Source organism: Hyperoodon ampullatus (genome assembly GCF_949752795.1).
Source record: "Hyperoodon ampullatus genome assembly, chromosome: 7".
NCBI classification, from domain to species: Eukaryota; Metazoa; Chordata; class Mammalia; order Artiodactyla; family Ziphiidae; genus Hyperoodon; species Hyperoodon ampullatus.
This window is the reverse complement of record NC_136920.1, coordinates 94147386-94163396: the sequence shown is the minus strand read 5'-3', so window position 1 is coordinate 94163396 and position 16011 is coordinate 94147386. Positions and strand designations below refer to the sequence as shown.

Here is a 16011-nt window from a genome sequence, read left to right as displayed (position 1 = left end):
CTCACTTGGCTTCTTTCAGTGATTCTGTGACATTTTATGAATGCGGCTCACCTATGAAACGATGTGACTTGCCCAAGGTCAGAGGGTAGTGAGAGCAGAGCTGGAATCCAACCCCAGCCTTCTTATGCCATGCACACCTACAACCCAAATGGGTTTACCGGATGGGCCCACCGGAACCTCAGCACGGCGCACCAGGGGAGGGTGGGCAGGGCCAGCCCTGCAGCAGCAATCAGTGAGGACTGGGTGGGTGGGGGATTCCCAAAGCTCCCCTGGGACTGATGTTGGCAGGAACAGGCTTCTGATTGGCTCCCTTGGCCAAGGTAAGCAAGGCCCTCGGGTGGGAGCCCAGGAGACCAGATCTCACCAGTGCCTCTTCAAGCCAGAGGAGCTAAAAGTGGTGCCAGGCCTCCCCGGCAGGATCATCCGAGCGTGGCCGGGCCTGTACTTTCTGTGGGTTTTCTTCAGTCTCCTCTCCCTGCGGTCTTGTTAACCACAGGTGGGGAAACTGTGCAGCCCTACAGTTGGAGCCTCTCTGCCCAGGGCCTTCATGGGACCTGGATAGGGTGTGTGGAGCTGTCAAGGAATCTGGCAAAAAGTGGGGCAGGGGCCGCTCCCCAGAAGCAAAACTTGAGGCTAAAAATTCACGTGAGGAATGTGGGTACCGGCCTAGGCCTACCTCTGGGTGACCTTGGGTGGGTTACCTCCCCTTCCAAGCCCCCAATTCCATCATCCACTAAGAGAGAGGGCCTCTCTAGACTGTCTTGCCCGACACTGGCATTCACCGTGTAACTGCTGCCTGGCATCCTACTGCAGATCATTAGCCATTTGGCTACTGATGGGCAATTGACTGGCTCCTATGGCCAGTATTTGGTAGATACTGTCAAATCACCTCCAAATGGTGCTGTCCAAATTTACATTCTCACTAGCAGTGTGTGAGAGGCCCTGTTTCCACACATTCCTGCTGTATCAGGGTTCTCCAGAGAAACAGAACAGAATATATGTATATACATATATATATATATATATACACATACATACATATATATATATAACTGTATACATATATATACAGTTGATCCTTGAACAAGGCAAGGATTAGGGGAGCAAGAATCAAAAATCTGAGTATGACTTATAGTTGGTCCTCCATATCTGTGGTTCCTTAGCATCCACAGTTCTGCATCCACAGATTCAACTGTGGATCGTGTAGTACGATGATATTTACTATTGAAAAAAATCCCCGGATAAGTGAACCCAGGCAGTTCAAACCCATGTTGTTCAAGGGTCAACCACACACACACACACACACACACACACACACACACACACACACACACTCTGATTGATTTTAGCTCACGTGATTGGGGATGTGGGCAGCTAAGTCCTGGCAGCTGGCAGGTTAGGCAGAAGTTGATGTGGCAGCCTTAAGTCTGAAATCTGTAGGGCAGGTCAGCAGCTGGGAACTCAGATTCAATTTCTGTGTTAAGGCTTGAGGCAGAATTCCTTCTTCAGGAAAGCTGTTTTTGCTCTTAAGGCCTTCAACTGATTGGATGAGCCCCACTCACATTAGCAAGGGTCATCTCCTTTACTGAAAGGCAACTGCCTGTAGATGTTAATCATTTCTACAAAATACCTTCACAGCAACACCTAGTCTAGTGTTAGACCAAAAACTAGCATCATAGCCTAGCCAAGCTGACAGAGAAAATTAAGTACCATACCTGCCATCACTTTATATTATCACCAAGCGTTGGTCATTTTGACTGTGAGAAGCATCAAAGCGTTCTAGGGTTTATCCTCGGATATGAACAAGTGACTAGAGAGGTGCCTGGCCGTGCTGTTGCCCCGTCTGCCCCTCGGCCCCTGCATTCTCCACCTCCCTCTGCCCTGCTCTGTGCCCCGGGACTCCGACCTCTGGATCGGTCTCCCCTGGGCTCTCTCACCTCTGGCTCAGCCAGGAAAAGCACCAGACGTCAGAGGGCAGGATGAGAGAGACTCTGGGGCTTGGATTCCCCGCCCCTTACTTCCTCAGCACCACGGGTCTGGCCCTGGCTTCCTTCCTCCAAGGCTCCAGACCTCCTTGCACTCCTGGACAACTCCTCCTCCTCATTCCTCTTCAGCCCTAGCTTCTCAATGTCCCTTAACCCTGCTGGCACCTCTGTAAATAAGCAATACTTCATTAAAGGCCCTCTGAGTTCAGCTGATTGTTTTCCTGTAGAGATCCTGATGACGACAGCGGTCCCAGATGGGGACCCAGAAGGATGGACGGTGGACGGGAAGGGGGCCAAAGTGAGGTGGACGGCACAGGCCCACATGCTTCTCCCTGGGAGAAGGTCCAGACCTCAGGCGGCTTCCGGTCAAACAAGGGAGAGAGAAGGCGGGTCACAAGCTACCTCAGGACCCAGGCCTGCAGAGCCTTTCAGGGGTGGTGAGTTAGTGGTCCTGGCTCCCGCTGTGGGTCTCCCGCTGGGAGAATGTCCTGACTCCTAGGGGGGCGGGGGGCGGGATGAAGGGACACTGCACCCACAGTGCCCTCCTTTTCTGCATCCCAGGAGCAGAAACCTCTCGACCCCCTGCATCCATACCAGCCTTTCAGGATTCCCGCCCGTCCTGATGGTGGGGAAGTGTCCCTTCTCTCCGACTCCAGGGCTTTGAATCCCAGCCCTTCCCCTTCCTCTCTGGAGAAGTGTTCCCCGCTCTTCCCCTGGCATCTCGCTCTTTCCTGCCTCCTGCCCATCTGTGCTGAGAGCGTTTCAATCTTTCCATTTAAAAAAGTGCAATCAAAAGCACCTCAAACCCAAGTCCCACTCCACCTCTGTCCCATTTCTCCTTGTGTCCCCACAGTCAAGCTTCTTGCCAGGCTCCCCCTCCTCCTCTCTCCCCCTCCCCCCACCCCATGCGTGGCACTCAAGCCTATGCTGTGATGCAATCAGTAAAAGTCACCTGCTCCTGAAACTGGTGAATTATTTCCACCTAAGTTAGGCCAGATTCAAGGTCCTCCCTGTGCAAATACCATCACCTTCACTCACTTGTGGTTTTCCACCTCTTGTACCCTGTGATCTAGCCGCCTTGTACCGTGTGGGCTCCCCCCAGGGTGCCAGGCACCCTCCTGGCATATGCTGTTCCCTTTGCTTGTACTGCTTAGGCTCCCTTCCTCCTCCTACCTCTTTCCTGGGGATTTCTGCTTAGAGGTCCCTGCCTCTAAGAAGCCTTTCCTGATGCCCACCCCCAGACTCAGGTAAGACGTGCCCTACTGTGGGCCCCCATAGTCCCCCCTATTTCCCTGGTACAGCACAGGCCCCAGGATGAGGGACTTACTGTTCACTGGTCCGCAAGCATCGCCAGCCTGTGAGCTTCCTGAGGGCAGGGACACTGCCTGGTCTCTGTTCCGTTCCCTGCCCCTAGCCCAATGCATAGCTCCGATGGGTACTCAATTCCCAGCTCCAGATGGATGAAAGGACCAATGGCGCTGTCCTCCTATGTGTGCGGGTGTAGGATCGGCGTGGAGCTCAGAAGCTCCGGAGGGCAATGTGGGATGTAGGACGTTTTAACCAGCAGAGCTGTCCAGAAACAGGACTGACAGCCCGTCAAGGTGGTGACTGGGTGTCCAAAACTGGGCTTCCATGGTAAAGTCTGGCCTTGGATGGGGAGCATGGACTAGAAGACCCAACAGCAGCCTGAAACTAACACTCAGTATCTCCAGCTGGCCTGGAACTGGGGCCCTTGCCTGTGGTTCCCCCAGACGTGGACCGCCACTCACCACAGGAGACAGTGGCGACGAGACCGCTTGGAAGGAGAGGTGGGGGGCGGGGTGGAGGTGTGTGTGGGGTGGCGGGGGGAACTCAAGTCAGGATCATACACGCCTATGACCACAAGAGGGCGCCCTGGGCTTAGACTTGCCCTGAGCGTGCAGTGGGACCAGGAGGATCACCTGGCCTGAGGTAGGCGGGGAGAGCCAGGGAAGGGCTGACTGAGGCAGGGCTCTGCCCCAAGGTGTGATTAGAGTGGCCGGACCCCGGCCCAATGCTGTCCCCGAGGTCAAAAGAGTTCATTGGAGGACAGACTTGTTATGCTGTTTTAAAATTAAATACATATATTATTATCTATTATTCGAAACCTTCAAGAGAAAAATGGGCAATGAGTTTGTTTGTACTCCCCCTAGACGGGTGGGGTGGGATGTCTAGGGTTGAGGCTCAGCATTAGGGATATCAGGGGCAGGAAACAGCTGTGTCCTCTCCCATCCACTTCCCTGGAAAGTTGCTTTATTCTGGTTCCCAGCACACCTCTCACTCTGTCACCCTGTCACGAACCCCCTCCACCCCCACTCTGCAATACTCCTCCTGGCAATGGTGTCGTCAGATTGACTCTGAGGTGTGATTTTTTTCAAAAATATTTTTATTTATGTATTTATTTGGCTGTGCCGGGTCTTAGTTGCGGCATGCAAACTCTTAGTTGCAGCACGCGGGATCTGGTTCCCTGACCAGGGATCGAACCCAGGCCCCCTGCATTGGGAGCGCAGCGTCCTAGCCACTGGACCACCAGGGAAGTCCCTCTGACGTGTGATTTTAAAAGAGGCCTGGCATTTCTCCCTGGCCTCTATCTTCCTTCCATCCGCTCTTTTAGGAAGCCTGAGCACGGATTCAGTCCCCGTGGTCACCCCAAGGCAGGGAGCCGACCCCCGCCCCACATCCCCACGCTCTGGGCCCTACAGCCCATCTGGCAGACAGAAAGAGCTAGAAAGGACTTGTTACTTGGTGGCCTTCCAGGACGCCTGGCTCTCCACCCTTCTCCCAGTCCTGACAACTCACACCAGCTGACATGACAGGAAATGAGACTGAGCAGAAAGGCTTGCAACCAAGGAGGCCACTTTGCCGAGGTAGGGAACAGGGCTGCGGGCCCACCTGGCAACCCGAGCGCCTCCTCCAGGGGTACAGCCTGTTTCCAGCAATGTGTCTGGACGGGGAGGCTTAACTCCTAGAGCCTTCCGTCCTTGAAGCAAAAGAAGCTGCTAGCATGCTCACCTAGAAATGGGGCCTGGGGGGGGCTAGTAACTTCCTAGAGGTGCAGCCGAGGGGATCAGACGTAATCCCAGGAGGACCAGAAGGACCCCAGGAGGGATCCACGTTGATCACAGTTTGGGGACAACAGGATCCTGGAGTTAGGCTTTGGCTGCTCTCTGAAAAAGCCCTCCAGCTGTTGAGAGGGTAGGGGGTAAAGGAGGAAGTGATGGGTCCTTTGCATATCATTTGTATGTAATTTGCATGGTGCTCTTTTGATGTCCAAAGGCACTGAAATGTCCTGTCCTTGCTTCTTTTCCCCTTTTTTTCCTCTGTTCCTTTCTAACCTCCAGGCAACTCCCTATCTCTCTCCTCTTCCCCACAGCTTTTGCTCTTCCTGGCTAAACAGAGAAATGGAGTATTAGGCCACGGAGGTGGCACCTTCCCCACCTCCCATCTGCCCAGAACTAAAAGAGCTGATTTCATGGAGACTGTGAGTGTTCCATAGAAGCACTCATAGTCTCCATGAAGGAGGGAGGGACCAAGGGGTCTTTTGCACTCCCGTTCCAGTTCATCTAGTTGAAATGGTCATCAAGCAAGTCAGAGAGGGAAGGAATAAAAATCATCGAACCCTGCTCCTTGCCCCACGCAACCTTCGAAGGCCCAGGAAGAACATATGAAGGAGGAGCAGAGAGAATAGAGGTCTCTGCTCTGCCTTTACTTGCTGTGTCGCGTGACCTTGGGCAAGTCCCACCCCCTGTGGACCTCTGGTCCCGCATACGATTATCTAGGTTCCTTCCACCTGGAGTTATATGCTCATAGAAGGGAAGAGAAGAGAAGAGGAGACTCAGGCTCAGACACTGGAGGCCAGGATTAAAAGTACCAGCTTTGGAGTCAGGCAGGCCTGGTCTAAGTTTCAACTCTGCCGTCTACTAGCTGCATTAACTTCCGTGAACCTCAGTTTCCTCATCTATAAAAGGAACCTAAAAATTGTATGTTCCTCCTAAAGGTGTGCTGACTAAATAAAAAGGTACATGCCCAGCACGTAGCACTTTCTTGGCCTATAGGAAGCATTCAATCAATATGGATTGAATGAATGAGTAAATGAATGAAGGTGAGGTCCTGTCTGCTACCTCTCTCCCACCCCTCTCACCTTCCCATCCTTCCCCCAATCACCCCCTCCTCTGGTCCGGAACACACAACTGTCCTTCCAACTCTGAAGCTGTAACGCCCCATCTCTTCCCCAATGGGCCCCATCCCCAAGGGTTCCACCCCCACCCGCATCCCCAGGACCCCAGTATCCTAGGCTCCTAGAGCTGGAAGACCCTTAGAAATCATTAGGTACATCCTCCTCTGGCTTCTGGAAAACTAAAGCCCAGAAAAGAAATGTAACTTTGCACATGGAAAAGAGAAACAGGTTCCAGATACTGGTGGTCAGAGAGTCAGACCCTTGGGGAACATGGCTATACAAATGCTATGCAAATAGAGATATGGAAATCACAAGCGCACAGGGGTATATAAACTATGTGCAGGCATTTTTCTAGGCTGATGGTAGGTGAAGTGCAGTTGTGGATAAGAAATGGCCTCAGGCTTGGGGCCAAACCTGAAGTGGAGGAAGGGAGGGAAAGTAGAGGAAAGGAGAGGGAAGGAAGGGACAGTCTGGCAGTGTGCCAAGGTGCAGGGGGCGTGTCTCTGGGTTCACTAGGCCTCCAAAAAGCTACTGATCTCTCTCCTCGGCCAGAAGAAACAGGAAGAAAGTCTCCTCCCTTCTTGCCAAGCGTGGGGGGAAGAAAGGATGGTGCGATTGGGGGAGAGTGGTTTGTGTGGACCCGAAGAAGCACTTGTTAAACACTTTCCCTCCAGGGCCACTGTGGCACCCACTGGGCCCTTTCTGACACCTGTTGTGTACCCTGCACTGTGTTTGGTGCTGTGGGGGCAGCCAATCAGTTAACAGCCAGGAGATAGGATAAGAAAAGTCCCGCAGAGTGAGTCACAGGGCTATTAAGAACATTGAAATATTATGGTAATTTAATAACAGATCAGATCACTTCCAGCTTCAGAAAGGAGGTGGCATTTGAATTGTGCACAAAGGGAGAAGAGTGCAGAGTTTTAGAATAGGAGCCCTGATACTTACTGGAAGGGTAACTTTGGGCACACTAAACTCTCTAAGCCTCATTTTTCCCATCTGTAAAATGGAAATAATAACAGTCCAGTTTACGAGTTGTTATGAGGACTAAACAAGATCAGGTGCCTTTCAAGTGTTGGTTAGCACAGTGCCTGATGCACTGAAAGCTCAATAAATGCTGGATATTATAATGGGGATTATTGGGGTGGATGGTGGGTGGACATACCAACTGGAAAGAACAGTGCAAACAAGCCATAGAGGCAGAAAAGCCCAGGACTTGTTCTGTAAGCAGGTTGATAGGGAGACCTGTCTGGAAAGAAAGGCGAGGTCTGTCCTGCTGTGGGCACACGGCTTTCAAGGCTTATACGCAGGTGGTCTCTTTGCCTTGGCACCTCTTCCTGGGACCTGAAGAGTGGAGGAGAAGGGTGGGGGGGGAGCTCAGGTGACGAGTCTATGATGGGTGCTGCAGAGAGCACTGGAATGGGAGTCCAGAGACCTGATCCCAGCCAGTTTCCTTCCATCACTAGGGAATTGTGTGCCTTTGGACAAGTCACTTCCCAGCTCTGTAAATGAGGAGGTGGCTGTTCCCACAGCCCCTGACACTAGTAAATAGCTTTCACATCATACTCTCATGGAGCCTCGCAGCAACCTGGGACCTGGTAGGGCAGGCAAGAGACACTATCTTCACCCAGAAAATGTGGTAATTAGCTGGGCCCCATCTAGGTCCCAGGATGTGGTGAGGATGCACGGGGGGCCTAGGTGAGCTTGACCACCTGCTAACTTCAGATAGATAGATGCCAGTTAAGATTAACACCTGCCCCGTTTTATGGATGAGTAAACTGAGTTCAGGGAGGTGATGAGCCTTGTCTCATGTCACACAGCCGGTAAGCGGCAGAGAGGTAGGATTCCAACACCAGAGTCTTCCCAGCGCACTCCCGCGGCTTCTCCAAACACTTCCAGAGCTCCTCGCAGAGCTGGGGAGTCTGTTCAGACGGAAGCTCAGCCCCCCCCACCCCATCCCCGCTGGTTAATCTGCCAGGGTTTCCTCAGTAGGGCAAGCTGGCGGGCCGGGCGCAGTGGAGAGAGGCCGTTGGCGGGTCCGAGGCGGACAGGTGTTCCGCAGGGTCAGGACCCGCCCCGGCAGCACCGCCTGCCCCCCCGCCACGGCCCCCGGCTCCCCGAATGCAAATCGCTGCTTTGCCTGGGCCGGGGGCCAGGCGCGGGGGCCCTGCCAGGGGGCGTGGCCCACGGCCCCCGCCCCGCCGCGCCGCGTGCTCACCTGGGGCGTGTGGCAATCCCGTCGCGCCGAGTGCTGCCGGGTGGGCGGGAGGGAGCAGCGGAGCGCGCGACGGCTGCGGCGACGGCTCCGGCGGCGGCTCCCGCGGCGGCGGCGGCCGGGGGCGGGCGGAAGGAGACCCTGGCTTCCCCGGGGCCCCGGCTGGGGCAGCCGCGAGGGGCCTGGGGGGAAGCTGGCTTTGCCCCGGCCTGGGGCAGGATGGTGAATCTGGAACCCACGCACCCAGGTGAGGGGCGGAGGGCGGGAGCTCTGACAGGTGTCGCTGTGCTCGGGCAGGGGCGAAGGACAGGGGCGCCGCTCTCGGGGGGTCTTGTTCCCCAGCGGCCAGGAGAGGGCAGTGTGGATAGCGGGTCACCCCGAGCGGGCGGGCGCAGGGTACATATGGGGGACTTTGGGGAAGAATGAAGGTAGGGGCTACGGTGGAGGGTGGGAGGGCTTCTGAAGCCTCGCATCTGGAGAGCGCTGGCATCTGGAGAGCCGCAGCCGTGTGGGACCTGGGCGTGCTGAGCTGTGGTAGTCTCGGGGAAGTTGCCCTGTTCACGGGTTGCAGAAGGGTGGCTCACTGGCTCAGCCAGGGGTGTGGACCTTGGAGTGCAGAAGTGAGGGAAATACGTGTATCCACATGTTGCGTGTTTGGTGTCCCAGGCATTTACGTGAAGTATAGGGAGAGTGGATATTTGTAAGGCCTAGGGGGTGCCTAGGAAAAGTGAGTGGAGCTGGGCATTTACAGAGGCACACCTGGGGCAGGTGCCATAGTGCACACGTATTGATCAGGGCCTAGGGAAGCATGTGTCCGTGTGTATCAGAGGTGAGTCTACCTGTCCCCAGGTGTGTTGGGAGAGGAGGTGGAGCAGACCCCACCCGTGAAGGTGTACCTGCTCGCCTGCTCCGTGAGTCTAGGCAGTGCCGTAGGCTGGTGCGCGGTGGGGCTGGGGAGTCCACGTGCAGGGGCTGAGCCGGAGCTCTGTGGGACCCACAGGAGGAGCAGCCTGCACAGGGCCCTGTGGGAAAGCGCTTCCATCTCTGTGTCTGGGGACGGGGGCAGTGAGAGATACGTTCTCTGTGTTCCATGTCCCATGGATTTAGATACCAAGCCCTCCTCTCTTCAGGGGTGGGAACGTAGGCCATGGAAATGCTTTTCCGGGAGTCAGTTTCCCCTGCGTGAAAGGTCTACGGGCATGGAGTGAACCAAGGCCCCTCCATTCACCCTGCCGATCCCTCCTTCCACAGCCGGGCAAGGACCGGAGCTCCTAATCTGGGAGGTTGGACTTGGTGTCGGGGTGGGCCTTCTGGAGGTCTGAGGGCCTGAGCAGAGACGGACTGACGTGGAGAAAGCTGAGCCTGATTTGGCCATTTCAAACCAGCAACTTGCCTCTTAAAGGGGGCAACACCCAATGAATGACCTTCATTAAGGACTTCAGGGCTGTTGACGGGAATTTTGTTACCTGCTCTCCTTTCTGGAGGAAGAGTGAGCGAGTCACTTCTCGTGACCTACCCCAAGGCGCAGGGCAGGCTGGAGGCTTTGGCCCTTCCTGGAGCCGCCAATCCTTGAAATCAAGCAGCAGTGGGTGCAGGGGGAGACCCAGTTTCCCAGACGCAGTCCTGGTGGGGCTGAGTGAAAACCAGCAGACGGTGAGGTGTTAGCTCTGAGCGGATCCCCAGGTGCCAGGACATGCCAGGGAGGGCTCGGTGTGGCGGAAAGAATCATCCAACTGGGTATCATCCAATGGTTGGGGAAAGTCCATTTTCAGACCTCATAGCACCAGCATGGAGCTGGACATAGCTGGGGGCAGATCCCGGGTTCTCCTTCCTCCACTTTCCACCAAGGAGGCCTAAGTGTGCATGGCAGCAAGACCTGAAGGCATGCCCCCAGTGGGAAGTTCTTTAGGACCAAGACCAGAGACTTCCTGGGGGTTTTCCACTTCATCGTCTACTGGAGGCTCCTGCTCTGGGGGAAGTGGGAGGAGGGGGGGCAGCTGGGACCCAGCAGGGAGGCCGCCTGGGGGCTAAGAAGATCTAGCGGAGAGCAGGAAAGAGAGGGTGAGCTTGAGGTGAGGAGGCCAAGCCCTCCATGCCTGGCCTGGGAGGAAGCTCCAGGCTGACGCTTTTCAGAAGCCTGGGCACCTCCCCGAGCCCTGTCCCCCGCAGGCAGACACAAAGGGGGAGATTGAGCTAAACCCAGGGTGCGCTGACTCCTCAGGTGGGTTCTCCGTCCACCTGTCTACCTCAGGTGGGTGACCTGAGTCATCTCTCTACATTTGTTTGCCACTGCTCCCCAGCCCACTTCTGTAGTCTATCTCCCCTCAGGGCTGTCTGGCCTCCCTGTGAGGTTTCCTGGCCCCTCTGTGGTGTCTGGTTCCTCTTTGGAGACCTCAAAGGGATCGCTCAGTTTGGGACTTTCTGTGGGGCCTCTCTAACTAGATCTCCATTTGAGGGCTCCCTTTGCTGGGTCTTCTCAGTGGGCTTTTTAGTCCGGGGTCACCTTTGTAAGGTCTTTCATCGAGGGCCCTGCTGTGGGGTCTCTGAGGGAGGATCCGTCTATGGAGTGTCTCCCTGGGGGCCCCTCTCTAGGGTCTCTCAGTCCAGGATCCTCTCTGTGGACATCTGGTCTCTTCTGAGCCCTATTTTTCCCCTCCCAGTGATCCTGTGTCCTGCGGATGCTTTATAAACAGCACCTGCCCTGTAAATCCCCAGTCCTAGGCCCTTGGGGATTCCCCCTCCATTGATCTACTGCAACAGTTTGGGGGGGGGGTTGGAGGGGGAGCAGGGGCACACAAAGTAGTGTGTAAGGTCCCCCGCTCAGCAGCTCTGCAAGCACTGCGGCCCCTGAGTCAGCCCATCTTTTTGCTCTGATAACCTGGGTACCAGCCGTGATTCAGGTTGGCCTGGGACCTCAGCACTTTGTATTTTGTAGAACACCTCTCACGTGGGAGCACAAACACCTGAGCAGGCATGAGGTCACCAGACACAGGGGGAGCACCCTGGCTAAGGAGGGGCTCCTCCCTCCCAGGCCCAATGCAGGTAGACAAGAGTCAGACAGAAAGCTCAGGAGGGAGAGGAGAGATGGGGGAAACAGTGGGAAACCAGCCGGAGGGGGACACCTGGTTAGTCCCAGAGCATCTCTTTTTTGCCCTTTTCCTCACTGTGAGCTGTTCCCTATCAGCTGGGAAAGAAGGATCAAGTCTCACAGACTGATACCAGTTCCAGCTCAGGACCATTGGGTTGGAAGGTCTCTTGAGAGGAAGTGCATTTCTCTTGAAGAAGAGGCGAGAGGCATCTCCTCCAGGGGAGAGTTGGAGCCCTGGCTAGCTCAGAAGTAGGACCGGTGGGCCCCTTGAATTCCCTCTGGTAGAAGCGCCTGCAGCAGTGGGTGTGGGAGGGAGAAGTCAGGAGGGAGTTCCAGTCCCTTCCGAAGAGATGAAGATGGACAGTAGGAGAGAGAGTAGTGGGCCTTTTGCTTTCCTGGCATAGCCTGGACCCAGGAGGTCCAGGACACTGTGGACACTCAGCCTGCAGCCTGGGGAAGTGCTGCCCCTTGGACTTTGCTCCTGGAGGTTCACACACATCCTGGTTCACAGATGTGTAAGGAGGGGCTGCTGCTGGGTCATGCCAAGGCACAGGGAGGGCAAGGCCAGCAGCCAACATTTCGCTCTAGCTTCAGTGGGTGACAGCGCCGGTGAAGCAGATAAGGGGCTGCGTCTGGTATCTGGGTTCTTACACGGAGCAGCTGAGCCTCCCCAGGGAAGGGAGTGATGGCAAGGAGCCTCCTCAGTTGCCAGCTGAGATTAGAAGAGCAGAGAAGCCTGACCGCACCCCACATCTCTCTCACTCACCTCCGGCAAGTGCTGTCCGCCAGGTGAAGGGTTACGGCGTCTCGGCGAGTTTCGGTGTTGGCCCATTTTTAGGCTGAGACCCAAGAGCTCGTCCCACCCATCAGCCTCGGCCTCCTACCCAACAGGAACAGGTTCTCAGTGTCTTAGCATCCTATGGGAGTTAAGAGGTTTTACAGATCATCTCAGCCTGACCCTCCATTCAGACTCAAATCCCTGTCCAATCCCAAAGTGTCGCAATGTTGCTCCCATAATGGGTACATCCAACGAGTAGATGTCCTGTCAGAGTGTGGAGCCTTTGACTCCTTCATAAGTTATTGTTAGACATGATTAGGACTACCTTTTATGCTAATTTAAAAGATCAGAGAGATGGCTTTTGGGTAGAGTTAAAGGTGGTGCAGGGAATGGGTGTTGGAGGAGTGTTTGGGTTACAGGCATAGAATTATGGTTTAGCTAAAAAGTTACCCTTCTTAAACATCAGATGTTTGAAATAAGTTGATTCAGAATACCTGTTCATCATCCCACCCTCCCTACCTCTTAAACTCTTCTTGTCCCCTTGAGCGTTTTTCCCATCAAGTCAGAATGTGGAGAATGCAGATGGCTTCCCAGGTAAAGGACAAATTATGATAGTGCTTAGACAGAAAAACCAAAGCTGTTTAATGTAATGGGACAAGGGGACTCCGATCAAAGCCTAAGTATCTCTTTAGTTAATTCATTGATCACGTGCTTCCTTTGTGCCAGGAACTGTGCCAGGCGGTTTTCATTCAGTATCTTATTTGCTCCTCATTATAACTCTGGGAAGTATCATTTTTCTCATTTTTTTTTTTTTTTTTAGCTGAGAAAACTGAGGTTCAAATATGTGGCCAGGGTCCCCCTGTGCTGGTTAGGATGGCACTGGGATTAAATCCAGGTCTGTCTGCTGTCAAAACCCATGCTCTGAATTCCCGGCGCTACTGAAGCAGCTTTAAAAGCCGACTGAGAGGGCTTCCCTGGTGGCGCAGTGGTTGAGAGTCCGCCTGCCGATGTAGGGGACACAGATTTGTGCCCCGGTCTGGGAAGATCCCACATGCCGCGGAGCGGCTGGGCCCGTGAGCCATGGCCGCTGAGCCTGCGCGTCCGGAGCCTGTGCTCCGCAACGGGAGAGACCACAACAGTGAGAGGCCCGCGTACCGCAAAAAAAAAAAAAGAAAAAAAAAAAGCCCACTGAGGGTGAGCACTCACCCCCTCCCGCCCCTTCCCAGCAGTCTCTGATGTTTTCTCAGCACTGTTGAAGGATCCCTATGGGGAAGTGTGACTGAGCCGACCTGTAATAGGCAATGCCCAGCTCCAGTGTGGGACTTCATGGGTGGCACGAAGCTAAGCCCATTTCCCCACTGGAGCAGAAAGCGTGGAGTAGCAGAAGCCCTTTGCAGGCGTGTCCAGGTGGCCCACACTAGTTACTCTGCATATTCATGCATGACAGACTGTACAAAAAGTTTCAAACTGCAGCAGGAAGGACTTTGGTTAGGCTGGAGAAATGCCTTCTTAAATGTAGCACACTGAGAGGGGTGGCAAGTGTGGCTGCAGGGTTTCCCCTAGAGGCCTGTAACCACGCAGGACAGTGTGGATGTCTGGGGAGGGCTGTACGGAGGAGCTCCAAGTATTTACCTGGGAGTCATCACTTTGACCGGTCTCAAAACTATTCCTCAAACTACAATGGCTCCCAAGGTTGCTTACTCCCTCCCTTGCTCCTGGGGTATTCCAAGGGCTGGAGAACCTCGGGACTCCCCATCTCTGTCTTGCTTGGCATGGCAGTCACCCCTCCCGCATTGCAGTCACTACACCCCCTGGGACCACACTTTAAATCTCTGCCAGAGCCACACACATCATTGCCCTAAAAAAAAAAAAAAAGAAGAAGAAGAAGAAGAAAGAAAAGTCGGTTTCTTCCTGCTTTTCCTGGGGCGGAGGTCCACCCTTCTCCCTCATCCTGATCATCTCCAGACCTCAGGCATCCAGACTGTCAACTGCCTGATTACGTGGCGCAAATTAAGAAGGCCTGCTTACCCGGGATTGGCTGGGGAGCCGGGTATGCAAATTGACTCACCAAGACTGTATCTGGTTTGAAAGAGTTAAAGTGCTGCCCCAGAGAAGGGGTGGGGGTGGGGGGGTCAACACGATTTGAATAAAATATTCTTCTGTCTTTAACGGCTTCAGTATTTGGGTGGCTTCATAAGGAGAGGAGCTGAGAGTGAGTTAGCTCAAAGTTGTCTCTTTCCTTCTCTTTGCTGACCCTTGAGGAGACTTGGGGGCCTCTTAGGCAGTGGCAGCTGTCTGTTGTGGGTAAATGTTTAATTTATTGAAATGAAGCAGGGCAGAGAGGCCAGGCCCGCAGCACTTGGGGGCTGAGACAGGGGGCCTTGTGTAGGTCTTCTCTCTCGGCGGGGCACTGACCCGCCTGCCATCCCTTTCTTACTGAGAACGTTGAAGGGGTAGGAGAGAAGGTAAGGGTTCCCAACGAGGGCCACACAGGAGCTAGGGTTTGATCACCAGACAGTGGGTTGACCTCTGAGAATCAGGCAGAGAATAGAGGCAGGATCGGCTAAAAAAGATGAGAAGGGCAAGCCTTGGTTCAAGGGTACTCTTACCTCTCAAGGTAGAGTGATTATGAGGGGGAGGACGGGAGATGGATATTTCTTACGCTACTTTAAAAAATAACAGACATTCCCCAAATCCCAAAGGAAATGCAGAAGGAGAATGAGAAGCATTCTCCCCCATTCCCCACCCTCTGCTGTACCCTTCCCCTTGTTAAATTTTTACCAGCTGAGCCTGGTGATAGAAGGAAGGGGCAATGAATGATGCAAAGGGGAGAGACCCTGCAGTAGCCCTGGAGAAAGGGGGAAAGGAGGCAAGTCTGGGAGGAGGAGATATGTGCCCCGAGCTTATGAATATTCTAGTAGTTGTATGTTTAGGAATCAGGAATTTGAAAGTCTGATGCTTGTGGTAATTACACATTCATCTTCGCTGTTTAGTTAAAGCCACATATGTCATAGCGAGAAAAATTGTGACCTGTTACTAAAATCAGTTGTGTTTTCCCTGCAGATATCAAGATGAGTGGGGATGTAGCAGATTCTACAGTCGCTCGAAGTGCTCTCAGCCAGGTGGAGACAGGTAAGGGTCTTCTCTTCTGGGAAATGAAACAGAAAAGCAAGGGCACGACAGAGTTACTGGAATTCATCGAATAATGGAATAATGTGGTATCTCTTCTGGCTTGGTCTTTCAGCCAATCAGACCCAAAGGCTGGGTCTTAGGCAATGAAGGGATTCCCTAGAGACAGGAGGTATGACCCTGGAGACTTTGAACAGTAGACATTGGTCTACAGCTGAACAAAGCCTCTGAAACTAGGCTAGGAAAGGGCCAGATCCTTAGAAACAAACAAGAAGTTAGGGAGGAGAGTCACTCTTTTTTGTTTTTCATTTTTAAGTAACATTTGTTTTTTTGCTTTTAGTTTTTTTTTTACTATTTTTTAATAGATCTTTATTGCAGTATAATTGCTTCACAATATCCTGTTAGTTTCTGTTGCACAACAAAGCGAATCAGCCATATACATACATGTGTCCCCATATCCCCTCCCTCTTGAGCCTCCCTCCCACCCTCCCTATCCAACCCCTCTAGGTCATCGCAAAGCACCGAGCTGATTTCCCTGTGCTATGCTGCTGCTTCCCACCAGCCAACTATTTTTACATTCGATAGTGTATGTATGTCGATGCTACTCTGACTTCGCCCTGGCTT

The 16011-nt window shown here is 53.8% G+C and overlaps 1 protein-coding gene across 1 annotated transcript in view; it reads left to right on the top strand.

Annotated features, from left to right (window-relative positions):
* The first annotated feature begins 8496 nt into the window (after positions 1–8496).
* POU2F3 (POU class 2 homeobox 3) overlaps positions 8497–16011 on the top strand; it is a 76947-nt gene continuing 69432 nt past the window's right edge. The window contains exons 1-2 of the mRNA XM_079709574.1: positions 8497–8639; positions 15322–15390. Coding sequence (XP_079565700.1) covers positions 8612–8639; positions 15322–15390 — 97 coding nt within the window. The 5' untranslated portion in view covers positions 8497–8611. The remainder of the gene's footprint in view (positions 8640–15321; positions 15391–16011) is intronic.